The 19,755-nt window shown below is 39.5% G+C and overlaps 1 protein-coding gene across 1 annotated transcript in view; it reads right to left on the bottom strand.

Moving 5' to 3' along the window:
• Positions 1–1,930: 1,930 nt before the first annotated feature.
• LOC5579516 (cholinesterase) overlaps positions 1,931–19,755 on the bottom strand; it is an 82,132-nt gene continuing 64,307 nt past the window's right edge. Inside the window, exon 2 of the mRNA XM_021841821.1 lies at positions 1,931–3,436. Coding sequence (XP_021697513.1) covers positions 1,947–3,431 — 1,485 coding nt within the window. The 5' untranslated portion in view covers positions 3,432–3,436 and the 3' untranslated portion in view covers positions 1,931–1,946. The remainder of the gene's footprint in view (positions 3,437–19,755) is intronic.

Here is a 19,755-nt window from a genome sequence, read left to right as displayed (position 1 = left end):
ATGTGTTTTTTACCCTACCTGACCCAAAGATGTTCTGGAATTGCTTTATCAACAATATTCCGAATGTATACTTTTCCATTACTCATAAAACTACAACTAATAGTGAAACCCTCAAAATTCCATTGAAAAATATTGGATTATACTCAAATACGAGGAATTTGAATTTTGTATGTCCGCCCCGTAGCCTACGGGTTTATTCTTTTTGTTATTTTTAATTATACTTCTATAGAAGATCTCAAGGTAAGATTTCCTTAAAAATCTTCTTTTGGTCTCTTTGAATAATTCCTGAGGGTAAAGTATCAAACATTATACAAAAATTCATTGCGCTACTTTGACAATTTTTTTTTTTAAATTACTCTTGTATGTTTTAAGGCAAAAATATTCGAAATATTCTTGATTATAAATGGATTTGATCGAGCACTTTTTTGAATCTAATCTACAATTGAATTGTTGTTTTAAGTTAACAAAATATGACTAATAAATAGTATTACCGAAATTTGTGCATGATTTCTCTGAAATATAAAAAAAATGTATTAAAAAAATATGGAGAAATAAATGCATCAACAATGTCTACAATAATCTTTTTGCAATTCGATTGCGTATCGGCTTACTTTTTATCAAGGAAATGACCTACATAACAGCCTACTTTTCCTACCGATACAAACAGTGCTGAAAAGTGTTACTTTTCAGCACTGATAACAGTATCGAAAAGTAGCACTTTTCAGTTCTGTTTTGGAAGTTACCGAATCGGCGTCGGATCACCTCCATACGTCATTTATTGAAATGCAATTCGGTTCGTCAAATGGATGTAGAATCAGAACTTAAGTTGATTCTTCATCCATTTGACGAACTGAATTAAATCGGATTCGGATCCTAGATTCAGAAGCTGGTTGACCGTGGGGATTCTGAGTCTTGCGAAAGTAGAGGATTTATGGGTTCACTATATAAAAGGACGGGAGCGTTGTAATCTTGGCAATTCAGCATATACAATATGGTTGAAAATTCTAAGCGGGGCGTCCTTACTTGGTCTGTCATTAAAAGTAGAATCAGCAATGGAAGTGTGAAAATTTGTTACAGTCATTCCACAGCCTACCTGATTGAGAAACATTGAGTTGCTACAACGCATGGATGGCCATGTGGATTTTCTTGAAATATCCCCAACAATCCAATAATACCGGCATTTTTCGTTATTGCAAAAAATGTTGTATGCAACTCGTTGCAAAACTCGATTTTTTCAGCACTCGTCGTATTTTTATCCAACGAGGCTCGCCGACTCGTGCTGAAAAAATCATCATTTTGCAACTTGTTGCATAAATAACTATTTCAGGTGTATGTATTTCATTGAACTTTGATAAAGGCACATTTAAGACGTAACGCCAAGCTCTGGGCAGCGAATCCAGTAGTTTTTTTTTCGTATCTGGCCATATAAACGTTAATTTTCTTTGCAATTTTTCAAAAAATTTCAAGAACTTCTAATTTTTCAGACAATTTACCTTTAAAAAAGATTTGAAAAATTTAGTATGACTTCTTGCACAAGCCTTTCCAAAGTAAGCTAATGTTTAAGTATTACGTGTTCTTTTTTAATTTCAATATTTTCAAGAAACGCTCTAGAATTTCGAAAAAAAAAAATCTTTAGAAACCTTGTGTAACTTTACGTAAACCTGTAAAAATAAAAAGTAGAATAGGAATAAGATTTTTGAATAAAAGGCGCTCAAATCACGGTTCTCCAAGGACGCCATGAGGCTACGCTACGGCTCTGTGCACAGTACGAGTTTACGATGCGCACTAGTAATACGATGTATGATACCTTTAAGTGTTGTAAAAATCATCATTCTGCAATTTTTTGGCTAAACTACTATTTCAATATGGAAAACATTTCACATCGGCATTGTGATATCTGTATAAAAACAATGCTTACAACCGGACGCAGTTCCCCCATCCGACGGTTACGTCTGGAAAAAATATTGTATTTGCATGTAAATAAATGATTGTAACAATATAAAATTCACTACTAGTACACTAAGGACTACGGAACTACTCAACATCGTCTGGTAACTGTTGCCGGCGCCGGCCATGTAGGTGGCGTTGCAGCATTGCGCCGCAAACTGGATCACGTTCGGGTAGTACTGGTTCCAAAACTTGACCGCCCCGAAGCTCATCGTCGAGTGGTCGCTCATGTTGAACGAGCGGTCGATGATTAGCACGCCCGGTTCGTCATTGGTGAACGTATCCCACTTGATGTACACGCCCACCTGGGTCGGGTTGGTGAACTTGGCAAAGTTTGCCCACAGGGTCATTACGATATCCGCTACCCGTTTGTCCGCACTGTCCCACTGCATCCCATCGGCTAGCATCAGCCAGTACGGAAGACCCCACAGGAAGATCAATTCAAAGTTGTGCGGCACTCCCATCCACTCGGGAATGTCCTTCATGGCCGCTTCGGTTCGCGGCTTAATGTCGAAGCGGTACACGTACGTCTCGGCCAGTTGACTCATGTGCATTGCCAGCTCTATCGTTGGCGCTACGAATTTTCTCTCCGTTGCAAACTCTATATATCGTCTTCGTAACTTCATCGGATCTGTCGTCGGTGGATAAGGTTTGTACTGGAACTGTACGGCATCCATTACAATTTCCATATTTCCACCGCAAAGTGTGTCGTTGAAATCAAGCTGATTCAGATCCATCATAACTGCATCTCCAAGCAAGGTTTCGAACATTTCTGATCCGATACCGTGCTCCAGCATATCTCCCATAGCCAACTCTAGTCCTTCCTCCATATCGGTATGGCCGATCAACAGAGGAACCTTCCTTAGTTTCCCCTGATGGACCAACATCATAGGAAAGTCCGGTATAAAGGGAGTCGTTATATTACTAAGCCCGCTATCTACCACCGGACCCCAATCAATGACCGGCGAATTCTCTGCCAAAAGCTGACCACCTACTCTGCGAAGACAATCAATCAAACTGGCCGTCGGTTTTCGAAAGCAACCAAAGGACGTGGCCATCTCATCCAGCGCTGACCCGTACATCTTGGGACTCTTGACCATAGCATCCAGCAGCACGCTTCCGGACATCATGATCGCTTTGTGGAACATCTCGTCGGTCCACTCGCCGGACATCAAGTGCAACCCGACGCAGACCGCTCCCGTACCGTGACCCATAATGGTCACCGAGGCCTCATTCCCATTGAACAGCTTGATATTCCGCTTGATCCACAGCAACGCCGCCGATTGGTCCATCAGGCCAAAGTTGCCCGGCGCCGAGCCGTCCATCGTCGTGAAGAATCCAAAGATGCCCAATCGATACTGGACGGTGATGACGATCAGTTTCTGCTTGAACACCATCTGGAAGGGGTTCAACTGGAACGGGGTGTCCCCATCGAAGTCCCCCGTCGGGAACCACACTAGCACCGAGTAGCCTTCGGTTGGCATCGTGGCTGGAATTAAAGAATGGAGAAAGGATGGGTGTGTTATTATGGGATAACATATTCGGTTGTTAAACTAGTCAGCATTTAACTTATTATTTTAATTGAGTATCTAAGAAAAAAATCTGAACACACTTAAGCGGATTCGCCGAGAACCCAACAGCTGATATCTCGGTAATAATTAGACGATTCTCGGTAACACTTTTACCGAGATCACGGTAAACGTTTACCGAATCTCGGTAACGTTCGCCGAGATCTCGGCAAAACATTTGGATTGCCGAAATCTCGGTAAAATAAGTTTCGAAATTCGGCATTAAAATTATCAAATTCTCAGCTGTTGGGTTCTCGGCGAAACGTTTTGCTGACAAGGGAAGGTCACGATGGTGTTACACGGGATTTTTAACCGGACTATTTTTGTTAGATTCTACATGTCGAAATATGAAAAACCCCAAAGCCTTTCGGGTGATGGACCAGTGGTGTATCCAGGAGGGGCTCTGAAAGGGGTAATTTTGTACGTATATTATATTATTGAGCTAATTAGAAATTTGACAAAAATATTTTTTTAGTATTTATTGTGATGGTAGAGAACAGAATTGACATTAATGTATGTTTAAAATGTATTTTCCATGCCATTGGCGTAACTAACATGGAATATGGACACCTAAAAAAAATTGGTTTTATTAGAATAGTATACCAATACTAAACCCATCCCGATTGCGCCTATCGCATGGAAAATACATTTTAAACATAAATTAATGTCAATTCTGTTCTGTTCATCACAATAGATATTTAAAAAATATTTATGTCAAATTTCCAATTAGCTTAATAATTCAATATACTTACAAAATTGCCCCTTTCAGAGCCCCTCCTGGCTACATCACTGGTCCATCACCCGAAAGGCTTTGGGGTTCTTCATATTTCGACATGTAGAATCTAACAAAAATAGTTTGGTTGAAAACCCCGTGTAACACTATCGTGACCTTCCCTTGTGAGGTCGGTGAAATAATTGAAGTTTGAACGAAGCCTTTGCAATGGCATAGGCTTCGTAGATTTTTGCAGTGGAGAACTAGACGGCATAGGACGTGACGGGAAGCGTTTTGCTTAGATCTATCGAATTACTATCTAAGGGAAGCAAACAGTGAAAACGGAAGCAAATCCGTTCAGAAATGGCTGTGTTAGAGCCTCTAACTTAGAGGTCACATACGAAGTCTTCACCGTGATCTAATCCTAAGGTGAAGATGCATCGAATTCAAACCTCAAATTTTAAAGAGCACAAATCTAGAGAAATCAAACGTCAGATTAGTGAACTAGTGCATCGGTCCATAGTCGTAGCGATAAATGCGCCCAAGCAACGCAGTGAAGAACATCATCACTGAGAGATTTGAATGCACAGGTTGGCCACGAAATTTAAGCGCCTGCTGGCTGGCGAGCTAGAGCACTGTCCATAACTGCATATTTGTATTATGTGTGGCGCAAAAAATTCTCGCGCCGGCGATCTTAAAAAAACGCTTGTAGATCGTCGCAGTCACTTCAGATAGTTTACTGAGAGCTTTATTTGCCAAAGTTGCCATTTTCGCATTAGTATATCGTGTGACATGGGTGGTAAATGACTGGACAATGCGTACCATTGGTACTTCGCGTACCTGCAGGTATAAAATAGACCCCATTTGTGGTCCTTAGCCTCTTGTCCAGTAACTCCTATCCCTCCTCCCCGTGGTGCCGCCTGGGATACGAGTAACCGTAGGGAAGATCGGGTAACCAACCCTGGTGGAACCTTGGTCGTATGCTGACAGGGAAGGGGGGCTCCTCTCTTCTGAGGGTGTAGCTTATCAGAGCGTCTGTTCTCCATGTTAGGAGCGGCTGATCATCGTCCTAGTGCCAGCGTGGGACTCTAAACAGTGCTGTGCACGATGATCCTCCGGCAAGACAGGGGGTTGGTGCAGGCCTTACAAGCCAGCCGTAAAAATCATCAGTACAGGAAGCATACAATGTAAATTCGGACCGGAACAATCGGCATAGACCCAGGCATCGAAAACGGACTAACGATTGGAAACTCGGATCATGGAACTGTAAGTCTCTCAATTTCTTGGGAAGTACCCGCATTCTTTCCGAATTATTGAGGGTCCGCAAGTTCGACATCGTAGCGCTGCAGGAGGTTTGCTGGAAAGGGTCGACGGTACATACGTATAGGGATGGTTATACCATATACCAGAGCTGCGGCAACAGACATGAGCTGGGCACAGCTTTTATCGTGATGGGCGAAATGCAGAGGCGCGTGATTGGGTGGTGGCCAATCGACAACAGAATGTGCAAGTTGAGGATCAAAGGCCGTTTCTTCAATATCAGCATAATCAACGTGCACAGCCCTCACCTAGCAAGTGACGATGACGATAAGGACGCTTTCTACGCGCAGCTGGAACGTGAATACGACGGCTGCCCAAGCCATGATGTCAAAATCGTTATCGGAGATCTCAACGCTCAGGTTGGCCAGGAGGAGGAATTTAGACCGATTATAGGGAAGTTCAGCGCTCACCAGCTTACGAACGAAAACGGCCTTAGACTGATTGATTTCGCCGCCTCCAAAAACATGGCCATACGTAGTACCTACTTCCAGCACAGCCTCCCGTATCGGTACACCTGGAGATCACCCCAACAGACTGAATCACAAATCGACCACGTTTTGATTGATGGAAGGCACTTCTCGGACATTATCGACGTCAGAACCTATCGCGGCGCAAACATCGATTCGGACCACTACCTTGTGACGGTTAAAGTGCGCCAACGACTCTCCGTTGTAAACAACATTCGGTACCGACGCCCGCCCCGGTACAATCTGGAGCGACTCAAGCAACCCGAAGTCGCAACTGAATACGCGCAAAGCCTTGAGGCAGCGTTGCCGGAAGAGGGAGAGCTCACCGAAGCCCCTCTTGAGGACTGCTGGATTAGTCTCAAAGCAGCCATAAACAACGCAGCGGAAGGTGCCATTGGGTTCGTGGAAGCAAATCGACGGAACGGTTGGTTCGACGAGGAGTGTTAGACGGTTTTGGACGAGAAGAATGCAGCGCGGGCGATGATGCTGCAGCAAGGCACCCGTGAAAACGTGGAACGATACAAACAGAAGCGAAGACAGCAAACCCATCTATTCCGGGATAAAAAGCGCCGCCTGGAAGAGTTGGAGTGCGAAGAGATGGAGCAGTTGTATCGTTCTCAAGAAACACGTAAGTTCTACAAGAAACTAAATGCATCCCGCAAAGGCTTTGTGCCGCGAGCCGAAATGTGCCGGGATAAGGATGGTGGTATCTTGACGGACGAACGTGAGGTGATTGAAAGGTGGAAGCAGCACTACGATGAACACCTAAACGGTGCAGAGGAGGAAGATCAAGACAGCAGGAGGAATGGCTTCATCAGTACGGCGGATGAGGGAGACGTGCCAACTCCCACAATAGGTGAAGTTAAGGATGCTATCAAACAGCTCAAGAACAACAAAGCAGCTGGAAAGGATGGTATTGGAGCGGGACTTATTAAAATGGGCCCGGACAGGTTGGCCATTTGTCTGCACCGATTGATAGCCAGGATCTGGGATACAGAACAGCTACCGGAGGAGTAGAAGGAGGGAATAATATACCCAATATACAAAAAGGGTGACAAGTTAGAATGTGAGAACTATCGAGCGATCACCATTCTTAATGCAGCCTATAAAGTGCTTTCCCAGATCATCTTCCGCCGTCTATCGCCACTGGCAAGCAGATTTGTGGGAAGTTATCAAGCCGGTTTTGTGGACGGGCGATCGACGACAGACCAAATCTTTATGTTGCGGCAGATCCTCCAAAAGTGTCGCGAATATCAAGTCCCTACGCACCACCTATTCATCGATTTCAAAGCGGCCTATGATACCATCGACCGCGAAGAGCTATGGAAGATTATGGACGAGAACGGTTTTCCCGGGAAACTGACTAGACTGATCAAAGCTACGATGGATAGTGTACAGTGCTGTGTGAAGATATCGGGTGCTTTATCGGACCCGTTTGAAACACGCAAAGGACTTCGACAAGGCGATGGTCTTTCCTGCCTCCTGTTCAATATTGCGCTAGAAGGTGTTATGAAACGGGCGGGCTTCAACATGCGGGGCACGATCTTCAATAAATCCAGCCAGTTCATTTGTTTCGCTGACGACGTGGACATTGTCGGAAGAACGTTCCAGGTGGTTGCTGAACAGTATACCAGGCTGAAACGTGAAGCAGATCGGGTTGGATTGAAGGTAAATACGTCGAAGACGAAATATCTGCTGGCTGGAGAAACCGAGCGCGATACAGCTCACATAGGCAGACGCGTGACGATCGACGGGGATGAGTTCGAGGTGGTGGACGAATTCGTCTACCTCGGATCATTGATAACGTCGGGTAACAACTGCAGCAGAGAAATTCGAAGACGTATCATCGCCGGAAGTCGTGCTTACTATGGACTCCACAAGACCTTGCGGTCTGGTAAACTTCACTTCCGTACTAAGTGTACCATGTACAAGACGCTAATAAGACCGGTAGTCCTCTACGGGCATGAGACGTGGACAATGCTCGAAGAGGACCTGCAAGCGCTAGGAGTTTTTGAACGACGTGTGCTTAGGACGATCTTCGGTGGAGTATGTGAGAACGGCGTATGGAGGAGAAGAATGAACCACGAGCTTGCGCAACTCTACGGTGAACCCAGTATCACGAAAGTCGCCAAAGCTGGAAGGGTACGATGGGCGGGACACGTTGTGAGAATGCCGGACAACAATCCCGCAAAAATGGTGTTCAACTCAAATCCGGCCGGTACAAGACGGAGGGGAGCGCAACGAGCTAGGTGGTTTGACCAAGTGGAGCAGGATCTTGGAAGTGTGGGGCAATCGAGGAATTGGAGATTAGCAGCCATGGACCGAGTTAGTTGGCGTAACATTGTGGCGCAGGTCATGTCTTGAAGGACGTAGCGCCAGCAAAAGTAAAGTAAGTAATATCGTGTGACATGTACGATTATACTCTATGCCCAGGGAAGTCAAGGTAATTTCCTTTATGAAAAGATCCTGGACCGCCCGGGAATCGAATCCAGAGCAAAGCCATGCTGCTTTGTAGCCGCGGACTCTAACCAATCGGCCAAGGAAGGCCCTATAAGGCCAATCTATAAGTATCATATACTTATCTATCAATAAGATACAATCTCAATGTGATTGTTATGCGGTTACAATTAGCAATGTGACATAACTACTTGGTATTTTTTTAATTTCTAGAACAGTCTCACAGATTTGAGTAAGCTGATTGAAAGTGTGGTTTGATTACTTTCCATGGTATCAACTATAAATTGTCTAAAATATAGAATGTGACGTACGATTGTAAATGATTGTATTGTCGAATGTAGAAGCCTACGATTGATTGTATGATGCCTCAAGAATATAGGGTATCCCAGAAAGTATGGGCACGTTTTCTTAGATTCCGGATGCCAGCAGAAACTTTTGAAAAAAAAAAAAAAATAGGAATCACCCTATTTTTTTTCAAAAGTTTCTGCTGGCATCCGGAATTTTCTTCAGCCAGTGAACCTAAAGGTGCAGGTGAGTGAATTATTATTTCACCAGCATGAACCAGAAATTTATGAACAGTTGCAAGAATTATATACCAACTATACAAATTGAAATTTTATTTATTGGCTCTTGACAGTTGATTGCTCTCAGATATTATGTAGCCTTTCAATAAATCTTTAGTATGATAAGCTTCCTTCCGCTTTGTTACAAATTTACAATCCAATTTCTATAGCTTCGTGATTAACTTCTGCTATTCCATAATTGGCACAAAAATGTTTGAAAGCATTTTCAACATTCTTCATATGATTTAATTTTACATCGGAAAAAGAATTAGCAGAAAGATTATCGATATCTTCACTTATGACTGTTTTTGATGGTGCTTATACTTTTTCTAGTTTTTCAACAAAAGCATCATTTTCAGAAGCACGGGCAGTGAAATACTCGACTCATATATAAAATTCAATTGCCAGTATTAGGTACTAGCTGTTGTCGAAGAAATCAAACAAGCATATTTTTGTTTGTGCTCAACAAAGAGCGATTGATGTTTCCTAGATACCTAATGGATAAATATTATTCCGAATCTTATGGCGGTGGTGGTCGTGGTTATGAATAAACAAGTAACAAAACCACGCATTTACTACCTTTGGTCACAGAGAACTTTGGTTTAAAAATAACTATAGTTCATATTTCCTAAAATCATGTTTTCTGACCACCCTATCCTTTAGATGGCTACCCTAAGGGTAAAATAAAAATAAATGTTATACGAAATAAATCAAAAACTTGTAGGCAAACAAAAAACAACAATATTCTGACCATCTGTAAACTTTGTTAAAAAAAATGTGGGGAATTGCGAGGTAAAAAAGTTCTTGACAATCAAATTTGGCATTATTTTCTAAAATGTTCAATTTATTTCATTTTTAATACCTTTTCTATTAGTGATCTGACATTATTTTAATAGTCCAACAGAAAGCTTCTGTAAAAACCTTTATGGGAACGTCTTCAGATGAGGTGCATTAATGAAAAATGTAATTGATCAATGGGCTTGAAGAAAAAGGGTTTTTTCGCCGAAAAGTGTAAATTTTGCATTCCTTTTGAAACTGTATATCTCAGAAACTGAGAAACAGAACTTCAAATTTTGGATTTAATTTAATAATATTGTTGGTGATAGGTAAAAAATAACAAAAAATGATTTAGGAAACAACATTTTTCGATTTATGACCGCCTGATCCCCCATAGTGGGCAGGCCGTTATTGACTTTATAATATTTTTAATTCTCGAAATAATACACTGAAAATGGTAAACTACTCCCAAGCTCCATCTGTTGGTTCCTTGTGCCATTTCGATTATTCTGGTCAATCACGGAGTAGCAACTACGAATTGTAAGGTCATCAATTTTCAAGCTCATGCTCATTCTCCACTTTAAGTTTTCTAGCTTGTAGTGTTTTATTAACATTCACTATATGCCTTGACCTCACAATATTGTAACCTTCTTAGGTTGATTGATTGACGGTAAGTATAGTCAATTTGGGTCACTGTCCATCGAAATTCGGTCAGCGACCCCTGCCATTCATACGTAGTCGTGCACGTTAAAATTTCCATATTGGTTTCCGTATCGCCACCCGTTCAAGATTACCAAACTTATCCTCTCCGTCGCTCTGATGGTGGGTATTGGAAACTGCTGTAAAGTAGCTGATGGATGGTGGTATGTTCTACTATGGTCTAACATGGGACTAACTGTTGAAAAAAACTGCACAACATATACGGATACAACCCGTACTATATTTTTAACAACTTCACGATATAAGTTAAAACAAAATCTCAAAACACTCCACACTGAACTACGAATATATATTGTATGGCAGGTACGAAGATACTCTATGCCCTGGGAAGCCAAGGAAATTTCCAACACGAAAAGATCCTGGACCGACCGGGAATCGAACACAGACACCTTCAGCATGGCTTTGCTTTGTAGTCGCGGACTCTAACCACTCGGCTAAGGAAGGCCCCTGCAAAGTGCTATTCCAGATTGTCTTCCGTCTATCATGTGTAGCTAAAGAGTTCATGGAAAGTTATTAAGCGGGTTTTGGTTACAAAGCAATGTCATACTGATGATGTCTGGGTTCTATTTCTTGTTGGTCCAGGATCTTTTTGTAATTAAAATTTCCTTGAATACCTTTGGCATAGAGTATTATGTGCCTGCCACGATAGACAAATGCGAAAATGGAAATTTTGGCTATGTAAGCTCTTGGTTAATAACTGTGGAAGTGCTCAGAAGAACACTAGATGAGAAGCAGACTCTGTTACAGTATGGACGTTAACGCCAAGAAAAAGCAGAAGAATTAACTGTTGGAAAATTTAACAGCTTTAAGGTGAAGATGAATCGAAACCAAACCTCAAATTTTCAAGAGCACGGATCTGGAAAACCGAACACCCGTTTCAGCTGAAAATTTAATCGATTGGTCACCACCAGCGAGTGACCAATCGATTAAATTTTCAGTTTAAACGGACGTTTGATTCTCCAGATCCGTGCTCTTGAAAATTTGAGGTTTGGCTTCGATTTATCTTCACCTTAATAGATCTTTGCCATTCAAATAATTGAAATTCTTAAAATACACTGCAGAATACGTTTTTGTCTCAGGCACCAAAATACCGCTATTTACTAAGCGGGTTGCTGAATCTATCGCAGTTTTCAAAAATAGCATAGCACGTCTAGTTTTTGAGGTATTGACTGTTGAAAATGCAAAATTTGACGATTTTGGCCAACTTGTATGCAAGTTCGCCAACTTGTATGACTATTTATACGCTTAATTTGCCACAGAATCCAAACTTCATGTGTTTTACAATTATTATCAATGGGGGACGGACCTGGTGTAGTGGTTAGAACACTCGCCTCTCACGCCGAGGACCTGGGATCGAATCCCATCCCCGACATAGTCACTTATGACGTAAAAAGTTATAGTGACGACTTCCTTCGGAAGGGAAGTAAAGCCGTTGGTCCCGAGATGAACTAGCCCAGGGCTAAAAATCTCGTTAATAAAGTCAAACCAACCAATTATTATCAACACAATTCGTAATACTTTCGATGCGCAGAAGTTATATTTTGATGGTTTAGAAAAGTATTGTATTTTGCCATATAACAGAAATGAAAAGTTTTGTATGGAGACTGCAAGCGTGTTGGAAAAATCTCAAAGTCATATATTGCATGTTAGATCACTGAAAAAGTTTGATAAATCATACTTTAAATTTCATGTATACATCAATGAAGCCACTGTTTTACACAACTTTGGCAACATGTAGCAAAACATTGTGACGTGTTGGAACATTTCTGAAAACGGCATCAAATTCAGCAAACCCAAATCAACTAAAGACACATAATTTGATGCTTGAGACACGCAAACATGTCATTTTTGTTACGCTGTGATATTGGATATCTAAAAATATTCGGAATATTTTATTTTTTTTCATCCGCGTGTAAAAACTTGACTATACAATTTTGTTTCTAACTTTCACGCCACTGTTCTAGCCACAGTTGCGGTTTTGAACATTGCATCAATCATTTGTTGCATTTTTTTTAGATAAGAATTCAAAATCAGAAGCACCGTGCTACCAGAACTGCATAGATACATTTCGGGAATATTCCGTTGGTGAGACAAAATTCCCCGTTGTTGTAAACGATGAATTTTGCTTTGTTATCGTACAATGAATTATACATGACATTTTCAATGTCCATGCCATACATACTATTAACAGATGCCACTTGTAGGAGTACGCTTCTTAAACTATTCTCAACAGCCGGAAATACTTTATGCTCAAACCACTAACTGCCGTGACCTTGAACATTGTTCCTTACTCATGCATTGGCTGACATTTATGAAAGGACGAACCTTCACGACGAGCTTGGGAAAGCCTCCCTGCTGCAATCGAAACAATTTGAATAAAGGCTAAGCTATGCGGCAGCCTCGTGAAATAATATAAGGCAAACCAAGTGCCCGTTTAATGGTGGGCCATTATGGAAGATACCAATCTAGGCGTTTGCCGAGCCAGTAAATATTCCACCGCATTCTGACTACTAACCGTATGAGCATCCCAAGGTGAAAACAAAAAATGGTGTGGGCCTTTTGCGGGTCCTGGTGATGCGTTGATCGAGCCCGAAGCCAAAATTGACGGCGAAGGAAACCAATTCGGGCCGCTAGTGGCTGCAACAGGAAATGCCTTCGAATCATGAAGAATGTTTTTGTACATGGCAACGAAGCCTCGAAAGTAATGAAAGCACCTCTCTAGGGTGCGGATTAGTTTTCAAAAGTTCCCAAAACCAATAGTTCATAAACTATCCTGAATTCGAATAGTATAAAAAGCCAAAAATATAAAGTATTAGAGATGGCGTAAGCGACTTGAGGTGAATCCTTGATTTCTAATATGTGACCTTTATTGAAGTTCATATATGTAACCTTACTTTTAAAATAATTTCTGAATCTTTTTGCATCATTTTCTCTCAAATGGAATTTATGAACAGTTTGTAGAAAATCTAATTTGTCTAAAATTGTGAAAAATCTTTGTAGAAAAGGAAGAACAAAAATAAGTTTGAATTAGTTTTTTTTATACAAAATTGTGCAAATTATTTAAAAACTTCGTGAATCTTTTCTGAGACTTTTAATAGTTTTATGTTAAAAAAATATGTAATAACTTAATTGTAATTATAATTGGTAGACATATTGAAACACGTGTTTTAGCTGAACATCATAACTCTTAATCTTTCAGAGCCAATTTCTTCACCTTCGCTCAGGCCTTAAACCTAGTTTAATCATATGGGTAAACGTGGTTTACTGTTTAAGCGAAGGTGACAAAATCGGCCCTTAGAGAAAATAAGTTGTTTATTGATTTGTGATTCATAAGCCTTATCTGTTAGATATTAAAACGCACGAGAAGACTCTTATGAAAAAATGTTTTTTTTTGGAGTCCGGAAGTGGAGATATGATACTTTCAGAACTTGTAAGGGTTGTCTGCATTATTTTGCTCTAGAAACAGGTATGCGAGCTAAAACTATCCCTTGAAAAAATATTTTTTTGAATTATTCTATGGTTTTAAAAGATAGCGTATAGCAAAAATCTCGTGTTTTTGTATGGCCGTCAACTTTTTAGAATGCAGAAAAAAATAGAAAAGTCTTGGGAAAAAGTTATAGTAGTTTACGCAACAAGTTGTAGAATGATGGTTCATACAGCACGAGTTGTACATTTGTCCAACGAGGCTTGTCAATTTGGATAATTACGACGCGTGCTTTAAAAACCGATTCCGCACCGAGTTGCGTACAACGTTTTTGACAATTTTTATGAAGACTACATAAGGATAGCACAAATTATTTTGGGATGCCTTCACCCTTTTTTTGCAGTTTCTGAATATTGTTCTGTAATGATTCATTACGCAACTCAAAACAATTGCATAATAAAAAAGCGTTTCATAATAGTCATTTTGCAACTTATTTGTGTTACATAATGATTATTTCGACACAGCATAATTCAGCGCATGAAAGAAGGACATAATTGCAATATTATTTAATAAATCGTGTCTTTGAAAAAGTTGTTTCTAATCGCCATCTCTACAGTCAAAAACTCCATATTAGAATGCCATGACAAAATATTTTCACTATATCAAGTGACAAGTTGGTGAGCTGTTGGCTTAATTGTATGTATGAAAAATATTGGAATTGAGCATAAATTTTGTTTTATTGATTTGATATAGATCACCAGAACCAGTTTTGGCTACATTTTCAACTTCGGTTCCTAGATTGACCAGTAATTTTGGTTTCTTATGTGAATGGTTAAATCAGGAATGCCTTGGCCAAATTAGATGTAAAGGAGTAAAAATCATAAGAGAAATGATTTTTTTTATTTTTGAAAAAGAAATGGACGATCAATTGAATGTTGCTCTATCATATGAATGTGTTCAATATCCAGTCATTCGACTGAACATCATTTGGCTTAATAGGATGATAGGCCGAATGCCATCTGGCCGAATGAGTCGTTTGGGCGAATGCCACTTGGCCGAATTATGAACTTAACCCGTATACTGCCGTGAATCGCAAGTCAGTCCCATCTGCATTTTGATGAACCGTGTTGTGATCATCTTTATATTTTTCTCGAAAAGATATCGTAGCGAAAACCAAATTGTGAAAGTTTCATTAGGATTTGAACATATTCCAATCCTCTGGACTTTTTTGAATATTCGTATGGAAAACGAGTTTGGAAACTTCACAAGCCATTTTCTTTTCTCAATGCCTACTTTTACAGATGGTACTGACTTGCGATTCACCAAATATATAACCGGTACTTCTACATTAGTTAAAAAAAGTATTATCCAAATTATTCCTCATTTGTTTTAGATGGTTTTGAAGCTAATTTAACTGTGTGTAAATAGTGTAAACAAAATACATAGCAAAAACATTTATTTTTTGACTCGATTATTTTACAAAAACTATTTAAAAATTGATTGAAAAAATCAATTTTAAATGTAATACTTTTTTTATTCATATTACAGACACTTCCTAAGTAACCATGCTGCTCAAACTGCAATTCATGCATGAATATGGAGTATATAAAGCTAGCATTACTGTATAACAACAATTAAAGCTGATTTAAAGTAGCAAAGGGCCCTACTAGAGCCGTATTTAAGTTATAATTCATTCGATATTTGTGGCCCTATCTCATTTTAAATCAACTTTAAATGTGGTTAGTATATTATATACACCGTATTTATCCATAAATTGCAGCTTGAGCAGCATGATATATAAGTTAAGGCCTCGGTGACGTTTAATATGATTTCTTAGTATTATTCAGCTTTGTAAACTCTTAACTTTCGAATGATGATTAAAGATTTCGTTTCTGCTACTTGGATTATTTAAAATAAATAGAAATGTGTGGCCTTTTCATGTTCCTTATTTTGCACGCTTCCATACTTTTGGCTCATATTTTGGACACTTAGATTCAAATTCCGGACAGCTCATGAAAGCTATGTCTATCAAATCATCAATTGAAATCACCCAACCACTGAGGCCAGAGACAAATGCGCCATTTCAATAGATATCTGTGTAAAATGCTTATGAACATGAGCCTCGAAAGAGAGAACTTTTGAATGCCAAATATTCCGTGTGAAAAGTTTCTCATACAAAATAGAGTGTCCGGAAATTGAAACTGTCCGAAATATTTGTGTTTAAAAATGAACTTAAAACCATGTGCTGAAACCATTTCAAGGATTAACAATGTAGAATAACCAGTTGAATCCCTTTTAGTGTGAAATTGATTAAAATTTCAAAAATATGGAAAGTTAAGCATCTAAGTCAAACGATTTTTAATAATTTGTTTTATTTAAACTGTTTAGAATCAAGTTATATTTGAAATGTTTTTTTTAGTAAAATTGGGAAAAGCATAAGATGCTTTTAATCAATACTGTTTATAGTTTTAGACAAATTTGATATTTTACAAACTGATCAAAAATTAAACTTGTAAGAGGATGGTGCTTAGTGATTCAATATTGCTTGAAAAATAAATAAGTTATGTAAACTTCACTGAAGGTATGTAATGTGAGGTTTCTCTCTTCTTCTTCTTGGCATTAACGTCCTCACTGGGACAGAGCCGGCTCCTCAGCTTAGTGTTCTTATGAGCACTTCCACAGTAATTAACTGAGAGCTTTCTTTGCCAAAGTTGCCATTTTTGCATTCGTATATCGTGTGGCAGGTACGATTATACTTTATGCCCAGGAAGGTCAAGGAAATTTTCATTACGAAAAGATCCTGGACCGACCGGGAATCGAACCCAGACACCTTCAGCATGGCTTTGTTTTGTAACCGCGGATTCTAACCACTCGGCTAAGGAAGGCCCCAATCTCTATCTGATTTAAATTCAAAAGTGCACATGAACTTTAGTTTTTGAAAACTTACATAAAAACCACACCCTACTCTGCCCCTCATACCGAAAATCAATAGGCAAATTATGATAATCTGTCGGATTTCAGCTTTTGGGCACGCGATGCTGACGAAGTTTGTCAGTTTCATACGTCACACCACCTTTTCGATGAATGACGAAGTTCGTTCGTTGTGACTTGGATCTCTAACCTGAAGACATTTACCATCCGCCCTAATTGCTGTGTAGAAAGGAAAACATTTCAGGTGAATGTTATAACCAAACGTAAGGAAACGTAAAATTTCATTAGTCACTTTGCTGACCCAGTTATGACTGGAAAGAATCGTCTAGCAAGTATGATTTAAAAATTACCCATTCTAAGAATATTGTACACCAGAAATCGCTTTTTAATTGAGCTATTCCAGCGGGACAAGTAATCCGATACGAATTTTAGGAGAAACCTGATCAACGGTAAAAACCCACGTGCTTGATTATACAGCGCCGCACGACGAAAGTCCAACTAGAGGTGCCTATTTATTCACGCCTCCAAAAGTGACAGTGAAGTCGCCGTAGCTCGGTTTGTCCTTATAGGCCAAAATTTGTCTCGCCACCCTCTCAACCAGAGATTCCTTCAATATCGTACCAGAAGGGGTTGCCCGTATCAACCCGTCCACGTTGCGTGACCCTTTCTAATTACCATTCCATGCAATGTGTTTCAAGACGAAGAAAAGCAGATTGTGACTCACCGTTAGTAAGGGTAAAATTGATCCACAAGTGTCATTTTGATTTCATTCGTTTGAAATAGTGTTTACTCAACTAGGAATAGTACAGTTTAGGGTGGTTCAAAATATAGTGTTGCTCCTAAGTCAAATTCAGAGTGTCCTTCAAACATTTGAGCTCATTTGGATGAAAACTGCACAAGCTCTTGAAAGATTGTATGAGAGTTACTATGTAACAATGTAAAACATACACAAAAATCAATGTTAGATAAAAATGTAATTGAGGTTAACGCAAACACATTTTTAGCTTGTTCTGGAAACAAATATAGTAAGGGAGACTTTACCCTATTTTCATAATGCGGCTGTAACTCTGTATGTAAAATATAATTTGACAAGACTTTTGCACAGGCTCTCAAGTTAACATTTTTGCAAGACCACATATTATAAAATGGTTCTAAATTCCGTTTATGATTCTCAAAATGTCTTTTTTATGTTTTACACACTAAGTTTATTTTACTGGAATACGTGTATTTCATCGTACTCTCAACAGCTGAACATTTCGGTAATAGTAGTTTACGGAACAAGTTGCTGAATGATGATTTTTACAGCACGAGTCGTAAATTTAAATTACCACGAGTGCTGTAAAAATCGTGTTCTACAACGAGTTACGTACAACATTTTTTGAAATTTCTCATCGTAATAGGCTGTTTTTCATCACGCCAATCTGTCATGAAACGGCCTACTTTCCTGCACTGAAGTATGCAGTGCGGGAATAGTCATTACGCAACTGAAACCAGTGCTGTAATGATTCATTACGCAACGCTTTCTCATTACGCAACTGCTTTGAGTTGTATAATGAATCATAACAGAGCAATTTCACAGAAATTGTAAAATAATGGTGAATGCATTTCGATGCAATTTTTGATACCGTCAAGTGGTCTTCTACGAAATTGCAAAAAATGTTGTACATAACTCGTTACAGAACTCGATTTTTATAGCACTCGTCATGAAATTTACAACTCGTGCTATAAAAATCATCATTCTGCAACTTGTTCCGTACACTACTACAGTCAACTCTCCCTTACTCGATATTGAAGGGACTATCGAGTTAGGGAGGTATCGAGTTACAGAACACTAAACCAATGCAACTGCGATCCAATGGACCATCGAGTTAGCCATGAAAATCAACTTTACTATGGTTCTCTTATTCGATATCGAGATACGAAATATTGAGTAAGGAAGAGTTAACTGTATTTTGCAATTTCCTAGAAGACCACTTGAGGGTATCAGAAATGATATCGGAATGCAAGTTATCACCCAGTGGCCCACGCACCACAGCAAAGTAAAGCAATCGTCATTCGTCAGTTGGTCACACGGATTATCGCTGACGACGACAAAACATCCGCGCGGTATCGCGTATCATTCTGATTGTTTAGGCTAGGAGGCAATATCGTTTTGTTTATTGTGAGGTTTGATGAAAGTAAAATAAAGAATGTCCAGGCAGTTCATTTCTGACCGTGATCGAGAGTAGATTTTTTTTAAAAAGCCGAACCGTCCGTCGAAGACTTAACTTGCATTCACCATTATTTTATAATTTCTGAAAAATTGTTGTGTTATAATTCATAACGCAACTCAAAACAATTGCGTAATGAGAAAGTGTTGCGTAATGAATCATTACAGCACTGGTTTCAGTTGCCTAATGACTATTTCCGCACTGCATACTTCAGTGCAGGAAAGTAGGCCGTTTCATGACAGATTGGCGTGATGAAAAACAGCCTATTACGATGAGAAATTGCAAAAAATAAAACACCGTAGTGCCGTCGAAAATTTACTGATTCCGATGAATTTTTACCGAAAACTGTAAAATATTACCGTATTCCGCTGATTAGTTTTACCGCACTGCTCAGCTGTTGAGATTTCATCAGAGTCCGTTAAATAGTTTAAGTATATATGGAGCATTTTAAGAAGTTTGGTGACATTTGATTCTCTTTTGAAAACTTGTATTAAAATAAGAGCTAACGCATTTGAAAAAAAAAGGAATATAATTATAAGACTGTCGCAAATTTTGAAGTTTTTGCTCCCCTATGCTTAAATCGTGTCAATTAAGATGAAAATAATTCTGTAATCAGGTGATTTAGAAGAAATGTATCTGTGAAAATGCCATTTGAAGTT

This window comes from Aedes aegypti, chromosome 2, assembly GCF_002204515.2.
Source record: "Aedes aegypti strain LVP_AGWG chromosome 2, AaegL5.0 Primary Assembly, whole genome shotgun sequence".
Classification (NCBI taxonomy): Eukaryota; Metazoa; Arthropoda; class Insecta; order Diptera; family Culicidae; genus Aedes; species Aedes aegypti.
This window is presented reverse-complemented; position numbering and strand designations above follow the sequence as displayed.